The sequence below is a fragment of the Canis aureus genome, chromosome 4, assembly GCF_053574225.1.
Source record: "Canis aureus isolate CA01 chromosome 4, VMU_Caureus_v.1.0, whole genome shotgun sequence".
NCBI classification, from domain to species: domain Eukaryota; kingdom Metazoa; phylum Chordata; class Mammalia; order Carnivora; family Canidae; genus Canis; species Canis aureus.
The window spans coordinates 33,351,813-33,370,345 of record NC_135614.1 but is presented as its reverse complement, the minus strand read 5'-3'; the positions used below and the strand labels follow the sequence as shown (position 1 = coordinate 33,370,345).

At 35.0% G+C, this 18,533-nt stretch overlaps 1 protein-coding gene across 8 annotated transcripts in view; it reads right to left on the bottom strand.

Annotated features, from left to right (window-relative positions):
- Window positions 1-230: 230 nt before the first annotated feature.
- Window positions 231-18,533, bottom strand: part of NRG3 (neuregulin 3) — a 1,055,421-nt gene continuing 1,037,118 nt past the window's right edge. For all 8 annotated transcript variants that reach the window (XM_077895218.1, XM_077895215.1, XM_077895217.1 and 5 more), the window contains one exon: window positions 231-18,508. In XM_077895218.1, the coding sequence (XP_077751344.1) occupies window positions 18,001-18,508 (508 nt within the window). In that variant the 3' untranslated portion in view covers window positions 231-18,000. The remainder of the gene's footprint in view (window positions 18,509-18,533) is intronic.

The following is an 18,533-nucleotide window of genomic DNA, read 5'->3' as shown; positions in this document are numbered from 1 at the left end:
ATGTTTGAAGCATTCAAGAGGTTAAAGTTGTCTTCCCAAGGAGACTTTTCATAATCATCTTCATGAATGGGTGCCATGGCACCTCTGCTCTGTGTCATTGTGACCTATTCATATCCTTCAGGACGCTTATCACCGCACGTACATACACATGCACACACATGCACATCCACACTCACACTTGTTTCTCTATTAATTTTGTTATCTTAGAAACTTACTGTAAGCAGTGAAGGTTGGGACCATTTCTATTTTATTAACCAATATCTTACCAAGTTGTTGAATGAATAAATGTTGGTCACAATTTCAACGATCATCATATAATTCTTGCAAAGCATTAATTGTTTAGAACAATAAGGGAGGAATTCTTAAACTCCGCTCCTCAATATTAACCTTTATTACCCATATAACAACATGTCAGCTATCATACATAGATTATCATCACTTTCGAGTTATCCTGGCTGAGAAGCCACCCATGCATTCTAGCTCCAGAGAGTATGGGACTGAAAACACAATTTGAACTGTAAGTTAAAAACAATGAATTCCACTCTAAAAATCAATCTTCAGCATGTGAAACAGCAAAAAATGCATAAGATGCTTCAATTCTCTGATATTTAAAATTTGAAAACAACATTTTAAAATAGATATATACTGGGACAGACATGGGCGGTGCAATTCCACTATCACACGTGTTACGATGGTTTTGGAGAATTAAAAAGTTATTGTTGAATCCCCCTAAGGTCATAAATGATTAGCATCCAGATTTAAGGAGTTGGGAGAGACCTTAAAGAATATTTGAGATAAAGCACGAGAAATTCCTCTGTAAATGTAAGCTACTAAATGAATCATTTTCTTTTCTGTCGTTGTGTAATTGTTCTCCTATGCCCCAGTCCCGCCAACCACCATCTCTCATTTGTGTTACTCCATCTGCCTCTCATCAGGTTCTCTTTCAGCCACTCTCATCACCCAGAAGCCATTTTCTACACAGAAGCTAGAGTCATCTCTTTAAGAAAATTTGAGTAGATTCCTCCTCTCTCCTTAAACTCTAATGATGCTTCATTGCACTTAAATTTAAATCAAAACTCTATACCAGGTCTTATGAGACCCTTGCCCCGCCTATACGACCATCTCCGTCAACCCATCCTGGTTAACTGTTGCAGACACTCTGGCCTCTTTGCTCCTGCTCCAGGGTGCTGACCTTCCTTCCACCTCAGGGCCTCACACTTTCCATTTCTCCTATCTTGGTTGTCCTTGCCCAGGTCTTTGTGTGACTCCTTATCATTATTCAGTCCTATTTTGTCACATGTGGATCTCCCCAGAGGTGGCTTTTCCAATTACCCTATCTAAAATAGCTCCTTTCTCTCCATTCCCACCCAGCTACTCCCTACTTCATTAGGTTCTTCCATAATAAGCTGAAATTATATTATTCAATTGCTTATTCATTTATTGGTGGTCTCTCCCTCAAAGACCTCCAGCCCAACGAAAGTAAGGAACTGGTCTGTTTTGTTTGCCACTGTATCTACTCCTCTTCAACCTTGATCTCACACACAGTAAGCACCCAATAGATGCCTATGGAAGGGAGGGGGAGAAGAGAGGAAGAAAACACACGAACACATTTACATGAAGGGGACATATGTGTGGAGAATTATGTCACCTAGTCTGTCTACCCAGTCTCTGCACACAAAAAACTTGGTCACCACAGTTTTTAAGGGAGAAAGGAGAAGGCTCATGGGGTGAGGCCCGTGTTCTTCCTCACCACACAGAAAGCACCATGGTTAGCAGCACAATATTTTTTTCTCCCCTGTCACATGAGCTCTGCTACTTGATGACTGATTCCCCCCTGCCCTCTCTGGAGTCAGACTTCACATTGTCAAAGGGCGTAAATACACATTTTAGCTTTGCTTCAGGGAGCAGTAATAATTAATGTCATTTTATTGATGATGAATGGAATTCTATAAACCAGCTCAGCATCACATCTGATTTTAAAGAATTTTTTTGAACCACCCCAAATCCATTCTTAGCGACTAGAATGTCAAAAGCTTATACAGCTCTTCTGCTTGCCAGGGGCCAAGAGTTTTCTTGGATGGTTTGACGCTGGGGGCTATCTGTCAAGTATTAAATAATGGACAAAATATGCGTCAGCTTCCTGAGTTGGAAAGTGACAGACAAAAAATTTGCCATTTGCCCCGGGGTATAAGGGAAATGAGAAAGAAATTGTTACAGCAACTTGGTGCTGTTGAGCAAATATGTCTAATCTCTGGAAAATAGGAAGCCTCCGGGGAGAATATAATAATATTGTCCTGCTTCGTGTCGCCCTCCTCTATAACAAACACTCACTTGCAATGCAGAGGAGCGGAACAGAAGCCCCGGTTAATCAAACCAAAGAGGCATGCCAAAAACTAAAAGGCAAATCCCTTCAAAGAAAACACCATAAAACAATGTGCTAATTAGGATTTGTAAGGATGGGAACAAAGCCATTACTTTTAATGGACTATTGAAATGGGTTCCCCAAATTGGACTGTTGAAAATTATATTTGATAAATTTTCTTAATATAAAAGTAAAACATGTCCATCATAAAAAAATAGACCATGTTGAAAATTCTATAAAATTCTCAACATCTTATTACACATAAATAACCATAGTTAATATTTTAATATTTCCTTCCAATAGCTTATATCAAGAACATTTTCTAAAGCAATCAATATTCTCTCAAAGCACGATAGTTAATAATTCAATACTATTCCATCTTATTGCCATACCGCAATTTGTTTCTCTATAGTTGTATTTTTGGGTAGCTTTCCAGTGCTATTACTAGGTTTATATCACTCATGTATGTATATACCCCCACATAGGAAAAAGATGGGAAGGAACACGTGAATAAAATGTATTACTTATGCTAAACAATTGTAATTCAATTTCATCCCTTATCTTAAATTCATTGTAATACTGAGAACAAAATCTAAGAATATTTTAACTTCATAGGGTTCAATAGAATTTTAGCATTACATAAAATATGAGTTGTTTTAACCACCTGGCTTTTTCCCCCTTGTAAACAAAGGCAGAGTAAATATTCTTACATAGGAATTCTTGTGTGATTTTCTATATGTAACTTCTGTTATGAAATATTCCAGCCACAAATAAGTATTATGTATTGTTTTTGAGGTCTCTTTAAGACAGTACATTTTAATAATCTATTTTGTGAACATTAATCCAATTTCATTACATACTCTATATTTTTATAAATATCAATCTAAAAATTTATTCCTGTAAATATAATCCAATTTTGAGTTTTCTCTTTGCTTCTTTTTCTAGAAAGTTCTTCCAACTATATTTCTTCTGGGTCATTTATGGTTTTACCTAGTACATTTAACTCCTTAGTTCATTAATATTTCATCATAGCATATGATGAAATAGGAACCTATATTTCTTTTTTTAGGATAGCCTGTTTTCTAGCAACTTTTACTAAATAAGGTGATCTTAACCTATAATTTATTTATTTTTTAACTTATAATTTAAAATGTTTTGAATTTCTATTAATTTTTTTTTGTTGTTTCCTAGTCTTTTTCTAGTCTGCTGCTTATGTTTTTCTTCTTCCAATAGCTGTATAAACTCAGTAAGGATCAATAATTTTAACATTATAACATCCTGTGATTACATACTAAACTCCCCCTCATTTTTTACAATAGAGTTTTATTTTTCAAACTGTTTTTGACTGTTCTCATCCATATATTCTCCAAAATATTATAGCATGTCTTTCATTTGGGTGCATTTTATTTATGAATGAAACTGCAGACCCCTGACAAGTCTATCTTTCCCACCAAGAAGAAAATTATGTTCTCACTAATTTAAATCTTCATTAATGCTATTTCATTTGGTAGTTCGCTTAAGTTTATTTCAAAGTACTGTATATTTATGTTAATACTGCAAATTGGACCATATTTAGCATACGCTTTTGAGCCATTAATTCTATTTTGTTTATAGGCTTACTGCTGAGACCATTTACGGTATTATTCTCTTGACTCTTGAATTTTCTTTTGGATCACTATGATTATACCTCTGCTATAGCTATACCTATCTTCTCATTCTTTTCTTATTCCTACACATTACTCACTTCGTTAATTTAGTTCATAGTATTAAGAGTGAAAGACTGGCCTTGTTCTTTACACAAAGAGAGATGAACCTAATTTTTAATTGCTATATCTAATACTGATGATTGACTTTATGTTGTTAAGGAAGTGATTTTTTCCCCTCTCATTAATTACATGATTTATTTCAGATTGGAAATGGAATTGTATCTGAGTTTTGCTATTTATGGAGATAAATCATGTTACTAAATACACTAATATTGAAATACCGTTAAATTGCTGAGATAAACCTTATGCTGTCATGGTGATTTCTTTTTTTTATTATTAATACTGGATAAGTATTACAAGTATGCAGAGAGCATCCTATGATCCCATGGTCTATGGCCCCTTGAAGTTCTAGCCTCAATAACTGGAAGAACAAAATTTTGGCTGAAGCTTGCCTGCCAACTGCTACAGTGAGGAGACAGAGAGATACGAGAGGAGATCCCCGTGGTTATCTCAGGGTGAAGATACACAGAGGTAGAGGGCCCCTAGCAAGAAGGACTACCTGAGGCAGCAATGTGACCCCTAGTATTACACTTAGTAATACAAATATTACACTTAGATATTTTCATACATATGTATAGACGACTTTGGACAATATACTTTTCCTAAAGACAGTTTTGCCAAAAAATAGTGAATACTATAAATGCTTATAGATTGATAAAAGGTTTTGTGATCCAAATATTTATGAGAAATAGAGCTAGATGTCTAAAGGGAGAGATTGGCTGAGCTCCCTCTTCCTTACACATCTTTCCCACTTGCTGTTTATGGTATCTGAGGTGATGAAGAAATAAGAAACTGAGGAAGAAAATGAACACACATACTTTGCACCCTTTGAGAAGCAGATGAAAAAATAGAAAAGCTTTCTTTCGTGGCACTTTTTTGGGGTTGCTGGTGACCCTCCACTTGACAGAGCTGATGCCTGCTCCTGGCTATGATCTCTTCTTAGCCCTGCAGCACCCACAAACTCTGCTGGGTCACATTGCTACCTCAGGTAGTCCTTGCTAGGGGCCCTCTACCTCTGTGTATCTTTACCCTGAGATGACCACGGGGATCTCCTCTCATGTCTCTGTGTCTCCTCACTCTAGCAGTTGGCAGACAATCTTCAGCCAAAATTTTGTTCTTCCAGTTATTGAGGCTAGAACTTCAAGGGGCCATAGGCCATGGGATCACAAGAGGCTCTCTGGATGCCCTCTTACTTGGCTTGATGCGAGAAGAATCCATCCTTTCTACATTAAAATTAGAATAGCACGGAATTCTGACAATTCTCTCAGAAGGAACCATCTCTTCTTACAAAGCTCACATTTGTACACGCAGAAGTGAGTGATGGCTAACATGGCAGAAATGGCTTTAACACTTAATTGCTCATTCTTCTGAGTTGATCTAAAACCTACTCAAGGAAGTAGAGGCATAAGGCACCTACTGCACTTGTCTCTTAGTCAAAATTTGGAGAGAATCCTATTTTAATACCTTGTGTGTGTATAAATTATATATTAATTATATAATATGCAATTAACACATATATGTGTGTATGTACTTATACATGATATTAGTATATCGGTATCGGAATATAGATATAAAGAACTTATATACAAATCTACCTGGACCAGGAAACTCATTGTAAGTGGTTAAGTAATTCTTGGAAGGAAAAATTTATTTTCTATTTATTTTCCCATGAATGTTTCCATAACTCAAATTATCTGTTTTTAAGCCATTGAGCACATTTTATTTTCCATGAAAAATCCTAATTTTCATTGAGATTTTCATAACGATGAACAAAGACTTATTTATGGTGTTCAACAGTAATTTTAAAAATATTTTCCATTTTTGTGTTTATATACTTTCTTTTTGCTTACCATATTTATTTTTATTTCCCATTTTATAATTATCCCTTTCCTAACTTTGCGTATTTCTTTTTATTTTTCAAAGTGTTATTATTTCCACTCTTTTTCGTATTCCAAATATCTGATTTTCTGCCTTTACATCACTTCTCTTTTTAAAAAATGGATTACATTACCTCTAGTTTCTCAATTGAACTCTTAACTCAAGACTCTGCTTTCTTTAATGTTGAATTTATTTTAGACTCTGAGGGTGCCACTTAGTACAGCTTTAGCTATTTTAAGTATTTTTTAATGTCTTGCTTTTTATTTTCTAAATTTCCTTTAACTGAATTTTTAATTTCCTCTTTAGAACAGTAGCATTATTTTTGCTTGCTTTTTAACATTTAAAAAGTTTTCTATTTAAATTCTGAAACAACATATCTTAGGACAGAAGAGTGAGAAATCAGCTGTGTTTCTAACTCTAATACTATTGGAGCATAAATTTACATTTATCAAATTCTCCCGTTTTGGTAAAGATTTGAGTTGTTTTATTTCTTCTTCTGTAGAAAAAAATTTCCTTGACTTCCTTCTTTATATAATGTTTGCTTTTTTAGTCAGTCTCCCCCATCACCCTTAGTCTTTTATTTCATTTCTGAGTATAAATTTTCTATGTATAGAAAGCTATTTATTTATCTATTTATATAATAGCTGATCATTTCTAAGGTGAAATATCAGAGCAAATCAGAGCATTTTGAAAGGAGTCATGATTTCTACATATTGAAAGCAATATGCTTGGCCTTTTTTCTTGCCTGCAAATGGCTTCACTATGCTCCTGTTGGGATATTTTATAATCTCTTTGCCTTGATGGTGCAGATTCCTCTGGGGCTTGTGTCTGGCTAATAATGGTGAGTGTGGGAGAGATTGAATGAATCTTCATTTCTTCTATTGACCATGTGTGTGCACACACAAAATCCTTCTTTCAGATCTTAGGCTTGAGGGATGATGAGTACAGATTTATACTAACATTTCACTGATGTGGCGCTTTGAAGTGAATAAACAAGGAAGTGCAGTCACACAAAGCACCAACTCTTGGTTTTTTTGAAGCAGATGTCCTGAGGACCACCATTGCATACTCATTCTTTACTTAATGGAAATAGTGGAGGTTGCCAAGGCCAAGGTATGGTCCCTGGGGTCTTCTGCCTGTCACTGCCACCTGTCATATTAGGGAGGGGGAATAGTAGTTTCGGTAACTCTCTGATCACTATATTTCATATGTGATAATTTCAAATAACCCACAAAGTTGGATGTAGAGTCACACACATTACTTCTGCGCTCTGCCCTCATTTTTAGCACTTGTCATATTCATTTGCTGGATTTAGTGAACTGAGGTCAGGATCATCTTCACTTAGCTTTGGAGATTCTACTCTTTTATGGACTTTCCAGCTGTGATTATAAGAAATTCCTCAAGCTAATGCTAATGACTAGAAAATAAAGGTAACTCTGCATGAATTCTGGCTTGAAATCCAGCCCCTCATAATTTGTTTTCTGTGAAATCTCAGGCAAGTTTCTTATCTTCTCTGTTTCTTGATCTCCTCATCTTTAAAACCAAGAATGATGTACATACCTACTTCATAGGGTTTTTATGAAGACTAAATAACTTAATATATGTAAAACATCAAGTGGCAAGCATAGTCTCAGTTCTTCACAATGGTTTCCTTTGTGTTAATGTGACTCCTCCTGGGGTTGAGAGTTGATGGCAATTTTTAAACCATCATCTTATTTTTTAACACTCAGTTTTTTCAATGTGGATGGGATAAGTGAATGTAGTAAAGTGTACAAAGGTTTCTCTAGGGCTTATGTCTTTCTATATACCTGTCTACATTAGCAAATATCATGATTTTGATGATCAAAATCCCTCAGGGAGCTCCTCCAAAAGACAAAAGTAATACTGCGAGGGAACCTAGTATCTTTGTCTATCTAAGAAATATGCTTATGCCAAAAAACAGTGCATATATGTATACATATAATATTTAAACATTGACACAAGTCAAATGTAGGTAAATATTTAAAAGTCATTTGAATAACATATGATAAATGTTTAAAGAGCTCTTTGAAAATACGTGTTTCATCCATATAATGACTTACGTAGTCATAAAAAATATGTGTAATACTTTACTAATTGAGGAAATTATCAGAGACCATATGTAAACTTAATAAAGCAGTATAAAAGGTTTTAAATACAAGATGACTCCAAATTTGTAAATGACATATGGTGTCTATGTATCTATTCAATTAAAAATATTGGAAGGAAGTATACTCAAATATTAACAGTGATTATCTCCTACTGGTGATTTTTATTTTTCTTCTTACATATTTTATGTGTAAGCGTGTAACATTTATCTAATTACAAGTTAAAATTAAGCTTCATTAAAATGATGCATTTCTGATGAAACCTATACCATTGTAACCACAATGTGTTATATTGCTATGCAAAGTAAATAAACAGAAATTCAAGTAATGTTAAAATTGTGTATTAGCCACTTCTAGAAACTAATTGAGTAATGACAAAAATAAATTTCCAAACTGATCATATGGAGACAGTAAAACGATCAGTGGTTGCTGGGGGTTGAGGAAGAGGGAGAATGAAGGTAGAGCACGGAGGATTTTTAGGGCGGTGAAAATATGTATGGTACCATAACGATGAACAAGCCTCATTATATATTTGTCAAAGCTCATCGAATGTACAATAACAAAAGTGAATGGCACTGTAATACTATTTTCAGTGATTGTGGTGTGTCCATGTAGGTCCTTCAATGGAAAGAAATGTACACTCTGGTGGGGTATGTTGGTCATCAGGAGGCTATGCATGTGTGAAGGTTGGAGAGTGTATGGGAAATTCTGTACTTTCCCCTCAATGTTGCTGTGAACTTTTTTTTTTAAGATTTTTTAAAATTTATTCATGAGAATAAATGAATTCTCACATAGAGGGAGAAGCAGAGACACAGGCAGAGGGAGAAGCAGGCTCCTCATGGGGAGCCTGATGTGGGACTGGATCCTGGCACCCTGGGATCACGCCCTGAGCCAAAGGCAGACGCTCAACCACTGAGACACCCAGCCGTCCCTGTTGCTGTGAACTTAAAGCTGCTCTAAAGTAACCAAAGTCTTATTTAAAACAGAATAATAAAAAATAGTAAAATAAAGTAACTACAAAAAAATCACATTCATTGACTCATCTATATAAACTTCTCCCAATGTACAACGGGAAATTACTTAAAGGAATTATTCTAACCATTGAAGTACACACGTTTCTTTACTAACCTTACAGAATTTGTAGTCAGAGTCCTTTCCACTCCACCAAAAATACACACATACTAACCTGTACACCAGCACAGCTTACACTTTGGAGTCTTTACAGACCCTATGAAACTTTCATGGACCTGCAGTTTCTCCTTCCGAAAGAAAGAAAAACTAATGTGTATTCTATGATATTAATTGTGGAGTTACTTATGGTAGTGAATAAATCGAAGCAATTTGAATGTCAAATAGTAATAAAATGTCTAGATAAGTCATAACACAGGAACAAACTGGAATTTATGTAGTCTTTAAATTAAATGTTTACGAAGACAATGTATTGCCATGGGACAGTATGATGTATCATTTTTTAAAAATTATTATGCAACATACTAGGAAAATAACTGAGAAATATGCACATACATGGAAAATGAGAAGAAAATTTACAAAAAAACTGTTTTAGTATAGTCTTAGCATTGTTGAATTCATGCTGATTATTTTCTTATTTTTCACACCTCCAGTGACATTCATTTTAAAATAAGATGAAAAAAAAAGCAAAGTAAAGAAGAAAATCAGTTCAATCAAACTATCTGTTGTGCAAATGTTCATGGCATCAGGTGCCTGTCTCTTCTTTTTCATTGGAGAAAGGGTTCATAGTAATGTTTAATTACCTTTTTCAGCAAAATGGATGGAATTTGGAGTACAAGCTACTTTATTACTGAATGTCAAGCTACTTTTTTTTTTTTAAACAAAGTTTCTCAAACTCTATGGCATACTTTTTCATTTGTTTAGATTTTTGATCCAAGAAAGACTGCAACTTTTTTTCTTTTAACTTACCAGTGTTTTTATTGATGAAATTATACAATGACTGGATTTTGCTTTAAAAATAATACTGCAAGGAAGAAGAAAGTGGAGGATGACCCACAGAAACAAGGCTGGTCATATAGTGATTGAACCTGGCTTGCTTTCTTTCTTTCTTTCTTTCTTTCTTTCTTTCTTTCTTTCTTTCTTTCTCTTTCTTTCTTTCTTTCTATTTTTTTTTATTTTTTTACTTTGTCTTAATTACTAACTTAATGCAGTAGACTCTTTTAGGATGCTAAGAGTACCTGGATCTCTAACTTCCCTAAGGCATTCCAAGTGAGCTTGCCCTTTCCTGTACTGCAAATCCTTCTATCTGTGCCACGCCTTTCAATTTTCAGAATGTGTTGGCATCTATCTCCATATTTGATGTAGTAGCTTCATCTATGTTCAGCTTAACATAATGAAACATTTGGTGAAAGCTGTCAATAAGAAAATAAGAATGCATTGGTAGATAAGAATTTAATTTTATAAATCTGTGTATTTTTTTCTCATCTTAAACACAGATTTTCATAAATTTTGTGCAAGTTGGAAGAAATGGTAAAAGTGGAGATTTTAGTATACTTAAATATATGAGCTCAGTAGGCATATTCAATGCCCAATGGAAGTTCTAAAAAATGAACTACTATTATGGAAAGAGTACAGTTTACAAAGAATTATTTTAAAAAGTCACCTTATTTTGCAAACCATTTACCTAATATTTCTTTACATTATTTTAGCCTTAGATTTGATTTTTAGTTGTTTTACTTGAAGCCTTTAAAAAAGTTGCTATTGGCTTTTTATTCAATGTTTAAAAGATGATCATTTTATTTATTATTTTGTTCTACATAAATCAATGATTTTTATCTTTCTTTTTTACAAAATAGAAAATATTGTAATAAAACGATAATAAGAAGGTTGAAAAGTCTGTTAATAATATTTGGGAAATTAAAGGGCCCTAGGCTATGTTTGTATATGAGAAGATTCTGGCTAAAGTCATGAACCTTATTATCACTTACATTGGAAACATTACAAGTTTAATCCTCCACTAACACAATTCAAAAGAACAAAGTAATTTTTCTCTATAAAATCACATTAGTCTCTCATTTTAGCTGAAAATTCCCTGTTTAGTAAACGAGAAGTAAGATAAAAGGAACATGCCCCAAGAACCCAAGCTAAGGGAATCTGAGTGACCAGGTTGATCAAAGACTACTGAGAATATGCAAAGGAAAAGAGTAGTCAAGGAATCCATCACAGATGAAAACTTACAGAACAAAGTCAAGAGTATTATTAAATTGGTCAGTAATATTGTAATTTTCAATAGCAGTATAGTGTATCTCCCTGAAATGCAGTGCTACATAATGTAACCGAACTTTACAGGGATGCCAAGGGACAAACAGCTAGTATTATTTGCCATGGCCTTCATATCTACTCCATGAGTAGAGAGCAGTGTTTTGAAATATTTTCTTAGAAGGAGAAACATATACACTCCTTGAGACAAAATTACTATCACAGGCACAAAAGAGTGTCTAAAAAAGAGTGTTTAAAAAAGAATATATTTTTAAATAACAACTAAAGATATTCTGCTGACCATTCGTATGTATTCTTCTGTGTGACTTACATTCTTTATTTAAAATATGGCCAAATGAGTTAATGAAATATATTAATTATGAAGAACTAGGGAATTCAGTTTTCATTTAGATTTAACGTGTACAGTGGCATACTTGCAAAAATAAGAGGGAGTCAAGGTATTTCCCTTGGCTTATCTTTAAAATAATACACAGTGCCCACTGGTAAATGTATAGTGATTTTAAGGTGAGTGATATGTTCTTCCATTTATTTCAGTTTGAACAAATGCATCTATTCTCAAGACTTTTGTTTTTGTTTTTTGACACAGACAGGATTCCAAAGCAGGCTATATCTAACAAACATTAAAAGAGGATCACTAAAACTAAACTAAACTAAACCAAACCAAAACAAAACAAACCAAACCAAAATAAAATAGAATCATTAGATGTTTTGCTGTCTGCATTTCACATGAAATATATCTGAATCCAAGGTCATCCACATCACAAGAATTTGGACACATTTAGGTGAGCTGTAAGAGAAAACTCTAAAGAAAAGGAGGATAACTTTGAATTTTAACATGTGGAGTGTGTGTGTGTGTGTGTGTGTGTGTGTGTGTGTGATTGTTTAAGATCTTCAACTTAAGTTGAATTCAGAAAGGATAGTATCAAGTATCAACGTAAAGTGGAACAAGGCTGTGTGAATGGGTCATCAGACCTCTCAATACATCAAAAAATGTGCATTTTTTCTATTTTAATTTTGTAAACAACTACATGGAATCCTTATAACTTTAAAAACACAACATAACATAAAGAGATTTACCGTTTTCATTCACCAGTTTTAACATTCTGCTTTGTTTCATTGAAGACTAAGGAATTCAGACTTTGGGATCTTAATCAAGAAAAATTATAGGAAAAAAAAAGAAAAATTATATGGAAGAACTGGTTAGTGCTAGTCAGGATGCTATTGGAAGAGCAATTAGATAGTGATTTGCCAGAAACAGCAATTAAAACCAAAATTAAATAAGTAAACCCTGCAATTGTTTTTTTTTTTTTTTTTTGTCTATTGTGCCCCCCACCGGACAGGATTAGTTCCAACTATGATGTGAAAAGGGTCCTCAGCTTTTATTCACTATAAAGTTGAAGGTTTTGTGTTAAGGAGTTTGATATGCAAATAATTGAGAATTATCAAGAAATATCCGGTGTATCCAGTGAGACAGTGTCATTGTGAGGGAGATTTTCAAGGTATCATGCTTTCTCAGAAGAACTTACTCTGGCTTTGATAAAGATTCACAAAGGATACACTTAAAAAAATATCTGCAACAAATTTTAATCCAAAAATCTGGGGTGCATTTTGATGCTCAAGCTTTGGCATTAGGTATTTTCTTGGCCATCCTTTCTTCTTTATTACCTGTCCTAGGGGAATTTACTTTAAAATGACAAAAGTGATCTTGTCTATTTCTCTATGGAAATTAAGTGAAACATCATAAATATAACATATAGATATATGTGGATTGATGTACAATTTCCAGTAATTGTTGAGTCTTACAAGACATAGCTACTAACTTTCCAAGGGGTCATGGAATGATTGGATGACAAATGACCAGGTAAAGTCTGAGTTAGAATGATTGGGTAACAGGGTGTTAGTCTGGAAGGGAGGAAGGAAATTGAAGATGGACTAGATCATCTTCCTTATCTGACAGATGAGGTCATGGAGCTACTAGTATGTAAAGGTAAGTCACGAGCTTTCACAAAGATGACTTTCAACATGAATTGTTTGCTATCATACAATTAATTATTTCATAGGCAACAATACCCGTGCAATCAATATTTATGACAAAAAAGTTTTCAAAGTACTAGAAGCCTATTCTCTATTCCATCAAGATGGTATATGGTTGCCTTTGCAATCATCTGCACATCGTCACTGGAGTATCCAATATTAAAATGTAATATCCCCCACCCCCCACCACTCTGTCTTTACCTCAACTCTTCCTTAGAGCCTGTGGGCACTTGAAGCCTGTGTCTATATTTGGAAAAACTATATCTGAGACCATTATATGCTATAGCAGTACATAGCAATCATATATACCCATAATTTAATCTTCATGACTAAGAGATAATCTAGTAGAGATTTTATTCCAGGGTCTTGTGAATTTTCCAACCCTGGGATATTTCTGCTTACCTAAGAAAAAGAAAGAACTGAAAAATGCTTGTGTTATCTTAACATTGCCAGTTTGGCTGATGTCTAAATGATTTGCTTTCATTGGCATTCACTTTAAGACTTGTCAAATTAAGCAAAAATAAAGCTAACAAAATAATCGAACACCTAAATTTAATATACGTATATATTTTATATATTTTTATATATTTTATGTATGTTTCATATATACGTATATGCTCAGATATGTATATAGGTGTATGTGTGTGTGGAGTCACAGTAGAAAACAGATAATTATAAGAAAACAAGGTGGATCTTAAGGAAGAAAATTCTTGCTTTACCCTCACTATTTCTTTAAAGGGGAAAGAAAAAATAAAAGAGGAAGAGATAAAGTTTATTTAAAGGCATCATTTCCCACAACATATTGGGACGTGTCTAAAATTGAGAACAGCCCAGAAACATTGTGCTGATCTTTCCTGGATGAAGACTGAATTTCTGAAGACTAAGGTACAAACACAGTAGAGATATGCTATCATTGAATACACTGTACTGAATCTATACAATTGAATAATAATAAAAAAGTATTCTTTATATAGAAAATGTTTCCCAGATACCAAAAGATCAAATAAAAATCCCACCCTTCCTGCTGTGTTCCTAAGTATAGTATATACTCATTTGGGAAATGTTTCACAGCACTTGTCTCAGGGCGATATTTTCTGGCTTACAGGACTGGGATCAAAGGAACCAGTATCTCCCCTCACTTAGGGAGCCCTGGTTTCCTATAGCACCATACAGCAGATGGATGCGCATGACTGCTGCACACATCAAGCGTATTCTGGTGGAAACATGGTTATTGACAGCCTTCGCCATGGTCGCCAGAGGCCTCACTTAAATTGTAGCGGTCTTTCAATCCGGAAGCCAATGGGCATTCTCTCCAAGTCTGTTTGGCCTTACTTTTCTCTTTTTGGTAGGTCTGATATGCTATTATTATCAAAAGAGATTAATCTGTGAAATCCTAAAATCAGCATTTTTCCTCCTCCAGAAGACCTTACTATTGCTACTTAGAAATGATGTGAATCATTGGAGAGGTGATAAGTTTACAAATATTCAGTCCTTAGCCCATAGCAAGGTATATATTGGATTAGAGTATAAAACAGAGAACGTTTAATAACGTACGTAGGAAAATCAGAAAATTTGGATGCCAATTCTCCAACATCATTTCTATTATTTCTCATTAGCATGAAATTGGTCATATATTTTGAACAGTGTTCCATAGTAACTTAGAATAATATATGCTTTATATTAGAATAAAAAGACTAATCAGAAAACGATTCCGAGTAAAAAACTAATGAGTGATATTCATTCTTCAGTTAATAACTAATATGCAACTTACTTAATTACAAATCTCCAAATATCTATTCACATAATAAAGACAAGGAAAATGAAGCAAAACCAAAGGCGTCTTATAGAAATAAGCACCTCTCTGTAGGCACACGAGCTTGAAGGACAAAGTACCGATGGTTCCAGGTGTTTGCCATGTTAGATCAACTTGGAAAGTTTTGATGCTATCAGCACTTGTCAGCTGGTGCCCAAAGATGTGCATTTTGAGCTTGGGCCCTTTTCAGAGGAGAGCTTCATATTCCAAGAGGAGACAAATGACCACTGAACTAACCATTAATATCTGTTCTGTATGGAAGATTTTGTCTTATCAATTAGGAAGTAACTATATCTCTCAACTTGACATCAGACTGCCAGTGGATATGCCCAATTCATGCTCTTCAGGATAAACAAGGGTGTTTATAATCACATAATATATGGCTCTACTTTATTTTTAAAAATGGGTGTTGCATCAGGACTCAAGTTTGATTGACGATATTCAATTTTTCAGAGTAAATAATATATTAAAATAACTGCTGCGAGTCACCTAATTATCACCTCCTAATTAGGTGAAATCTGCATGAATCCTTTCGATATGCAACAGGCAACCTTTTGGTGAAAAACCCAAGAAGCAAGGTTGACTTCAAAGGCCTGATGAGGCCTTCCAGTTAATGTCTGGTAACAGTGATAAATTTCAACACGATAACATATCGGATATGCAACTTCTGGGGGTCTTATATCCTTGTCCATGAAGCCCATCTTTCTGAAATATTCCCAAAGATACAATATTTTTAAATGGGAGCCTAGATGGTCTAGAAATAAAAAATTTGTGATAATCTTTTAAGAGTCTAACAACATTACCTCTGTATTCAAAGTAATGCAAGAGTAATAGGACAATTAATGAATACCAAAAACCTTTTGTTAAATATAAAATGCATTTCTACTAAAGTGTTTTCAACATCGGAGACCTTGAAGTGCCACTACACAGTGCGATAAGAACACAATGTTTTCCTCCCCCTGCATGACGTTATGTCTATTGTTAAAGACTGTTCTCGAAAAGCAATTTACAATGTATTTTCAACAGAAACAACTTAGCCTCAAATAAGAATTGTATATATTCAATATTTGATTCAGAAATGGTTACATTCCCTTTCAACGTAATGTGAATCTTCCACAAGGAAATTTTAACCAAAGTCTTCCCGGACTGCAGTAAAAGAAATCTTTTATATACTTTCAAATACTGTGCCTTTTTATTTAAAACAGTGTAAACATAACAACTCAACACCACCAATAATTGGAAAAAGACTGGTTATGTGAACACTAATTTCCTTGAATGCCCCATGAAAATAAGGGTAAATAAAACAGACAAATCTTCAGGAGAAGTTTCAGTTCACCTTAGCAGTGGTAAAAATATTGCTTTATTCCAAATGAACATACAACACAATTTACTGTTCTTTTGGGGGCTTCCTGTGAACTGAAAAGTCTGGGCTTTGTGATTTCAACAATTTATTCTTTCCATTATTAACCACAGAAGCTAATGTCTTGGTCCACAAATAGTAGACTTGCTACAAAATAAATAGTCAAGAGGATGACGAGAAAGCAAAGGGTAATTGTCAATTTGATAATTGGCTTGTGTAAATAACTGAAGTACGCGTGATTCAAATTAAACACACATCCTCAACTTGCCTTGTGATACTGATACCATTAATGAGCCAATAGTTGTTCCTCTCAAAAGTATTCACACCAGAAAATTATCTTGACATAGTCAAGAATTTTATAGGACCCCGCCATGCAAGTGACCTTGGTTTAAGAACTGACTAACTGAACTTTATACTTAATGGATAAATTTAAAGTGAACAGATCTGAGAGGGAAATTTTTTTTTTCTGAATATTAAATTCCCTGATGTTCCAGAACAAATTTTAGCAAGCTTAATATGCACACACATGCACACACATACACACAATGAACACATGTGCATACAGCATACCTGTGCTCAAGTGAGCAAGCCCATACCGACGCACGTTTGTGCGCGCACGCACACGCACACACACACACACACACAGGCACGCACACATCGAGAAGTGCTCCTTTGGAGCCCCTACACAATCTCAAAGAAAAACACTTCTATTCGCATGATTTTAGTGACACGACATGGTGATTTTTTTTTTCTCATCTCTTTTTCTATAATAATTTCTTTTGCACCTCCCTCTGAGATTCTGTGCCTTCAAATTTCAGAGGAAGCTGGCACATAAGAGTAGCTAAGATTGCCCCCAATTACTCCTCCGATCTCCTGTCCTCCCCCTTCCAGAGTCTCTGTGCCATTCTTCAAAAATGAAATAGAAAACACTACATTGGTTGACATGACATAACCTGTGATGAGGCTGTCGAGTGAATAGAAATTTAGGGGTTGGGACCGGCGAGCCCAGTGGCCAAGGGCCACTGGGTCACTGGCACGTCCGCCCTCAGGATACAGCTTATCTCTTGGAAACCGGGTAACCAGTGCTTTTTTATGATGACACTGGTGCGGTGGGGCTGAGGGTCCAAATCACCCACATCTACTAAGGGCCAAAGAGGCCGGTGTTGGGACTAAGTGAAATTGTAATCAGAATTCTACCCAAAAGCTTTAGTTGCAAGCTTTATCCCTCCTGAAACGTTTCTTTCCCTTTAAAAAAATATTTTGTTAAAAAACAGTATGATATGAGGGCGATAGACTATTTGGTTTCTTCTAAGTAGATGCTCTTAAATTAATGCATATAAATAATTTGTATTTAATTTCCCCTCTTTTCCTGTTGAGCAAAGCATAGAATGCACACATTCCTCCATCTCAAGTCACTTGGTCAATGCGGAGTCTCTTTGTATTTCATTTCTTAAGACAAATTGTGCCTCTCGTTCTGATTTGGCCGTGGGACTCAGGGGGAGAAAGGCTGTGTTTTCACTTGCACTGTCCTCGGTTTCTACGCTGGCCAGTTCATAGTCCTCTGACCGCCTGGCATCAGTCAGAATTCGGATCTGCTCCTGGACAGTTTCTAGCAATATTTTCACTTCTTGTTGTTCTGCTATAAGACAATCGCCGACTGGAATACTCACATTGACAATATCAGCAGAGTAGGAGTTTTTGTACCATTTGATGCTTTTGACTTCAGAAATCCCTGGCATTTGCATGCAGGTTTCCTCTAGACCCACCGAAGGGATGATGGGCACGGAACTGGCCCTCGTGGAGGAGTATCCCATCAGGTCTTTTTGATCCAAGCTATTAAAATAGGAACTTGTCTCTCTTGAAGGCAGTTGCATATTTATGGATGCGTTTTGTTGGGTTTTTAAACCACCGGACGAGTACCTGCAAAAGAAACACAGAGTTAACA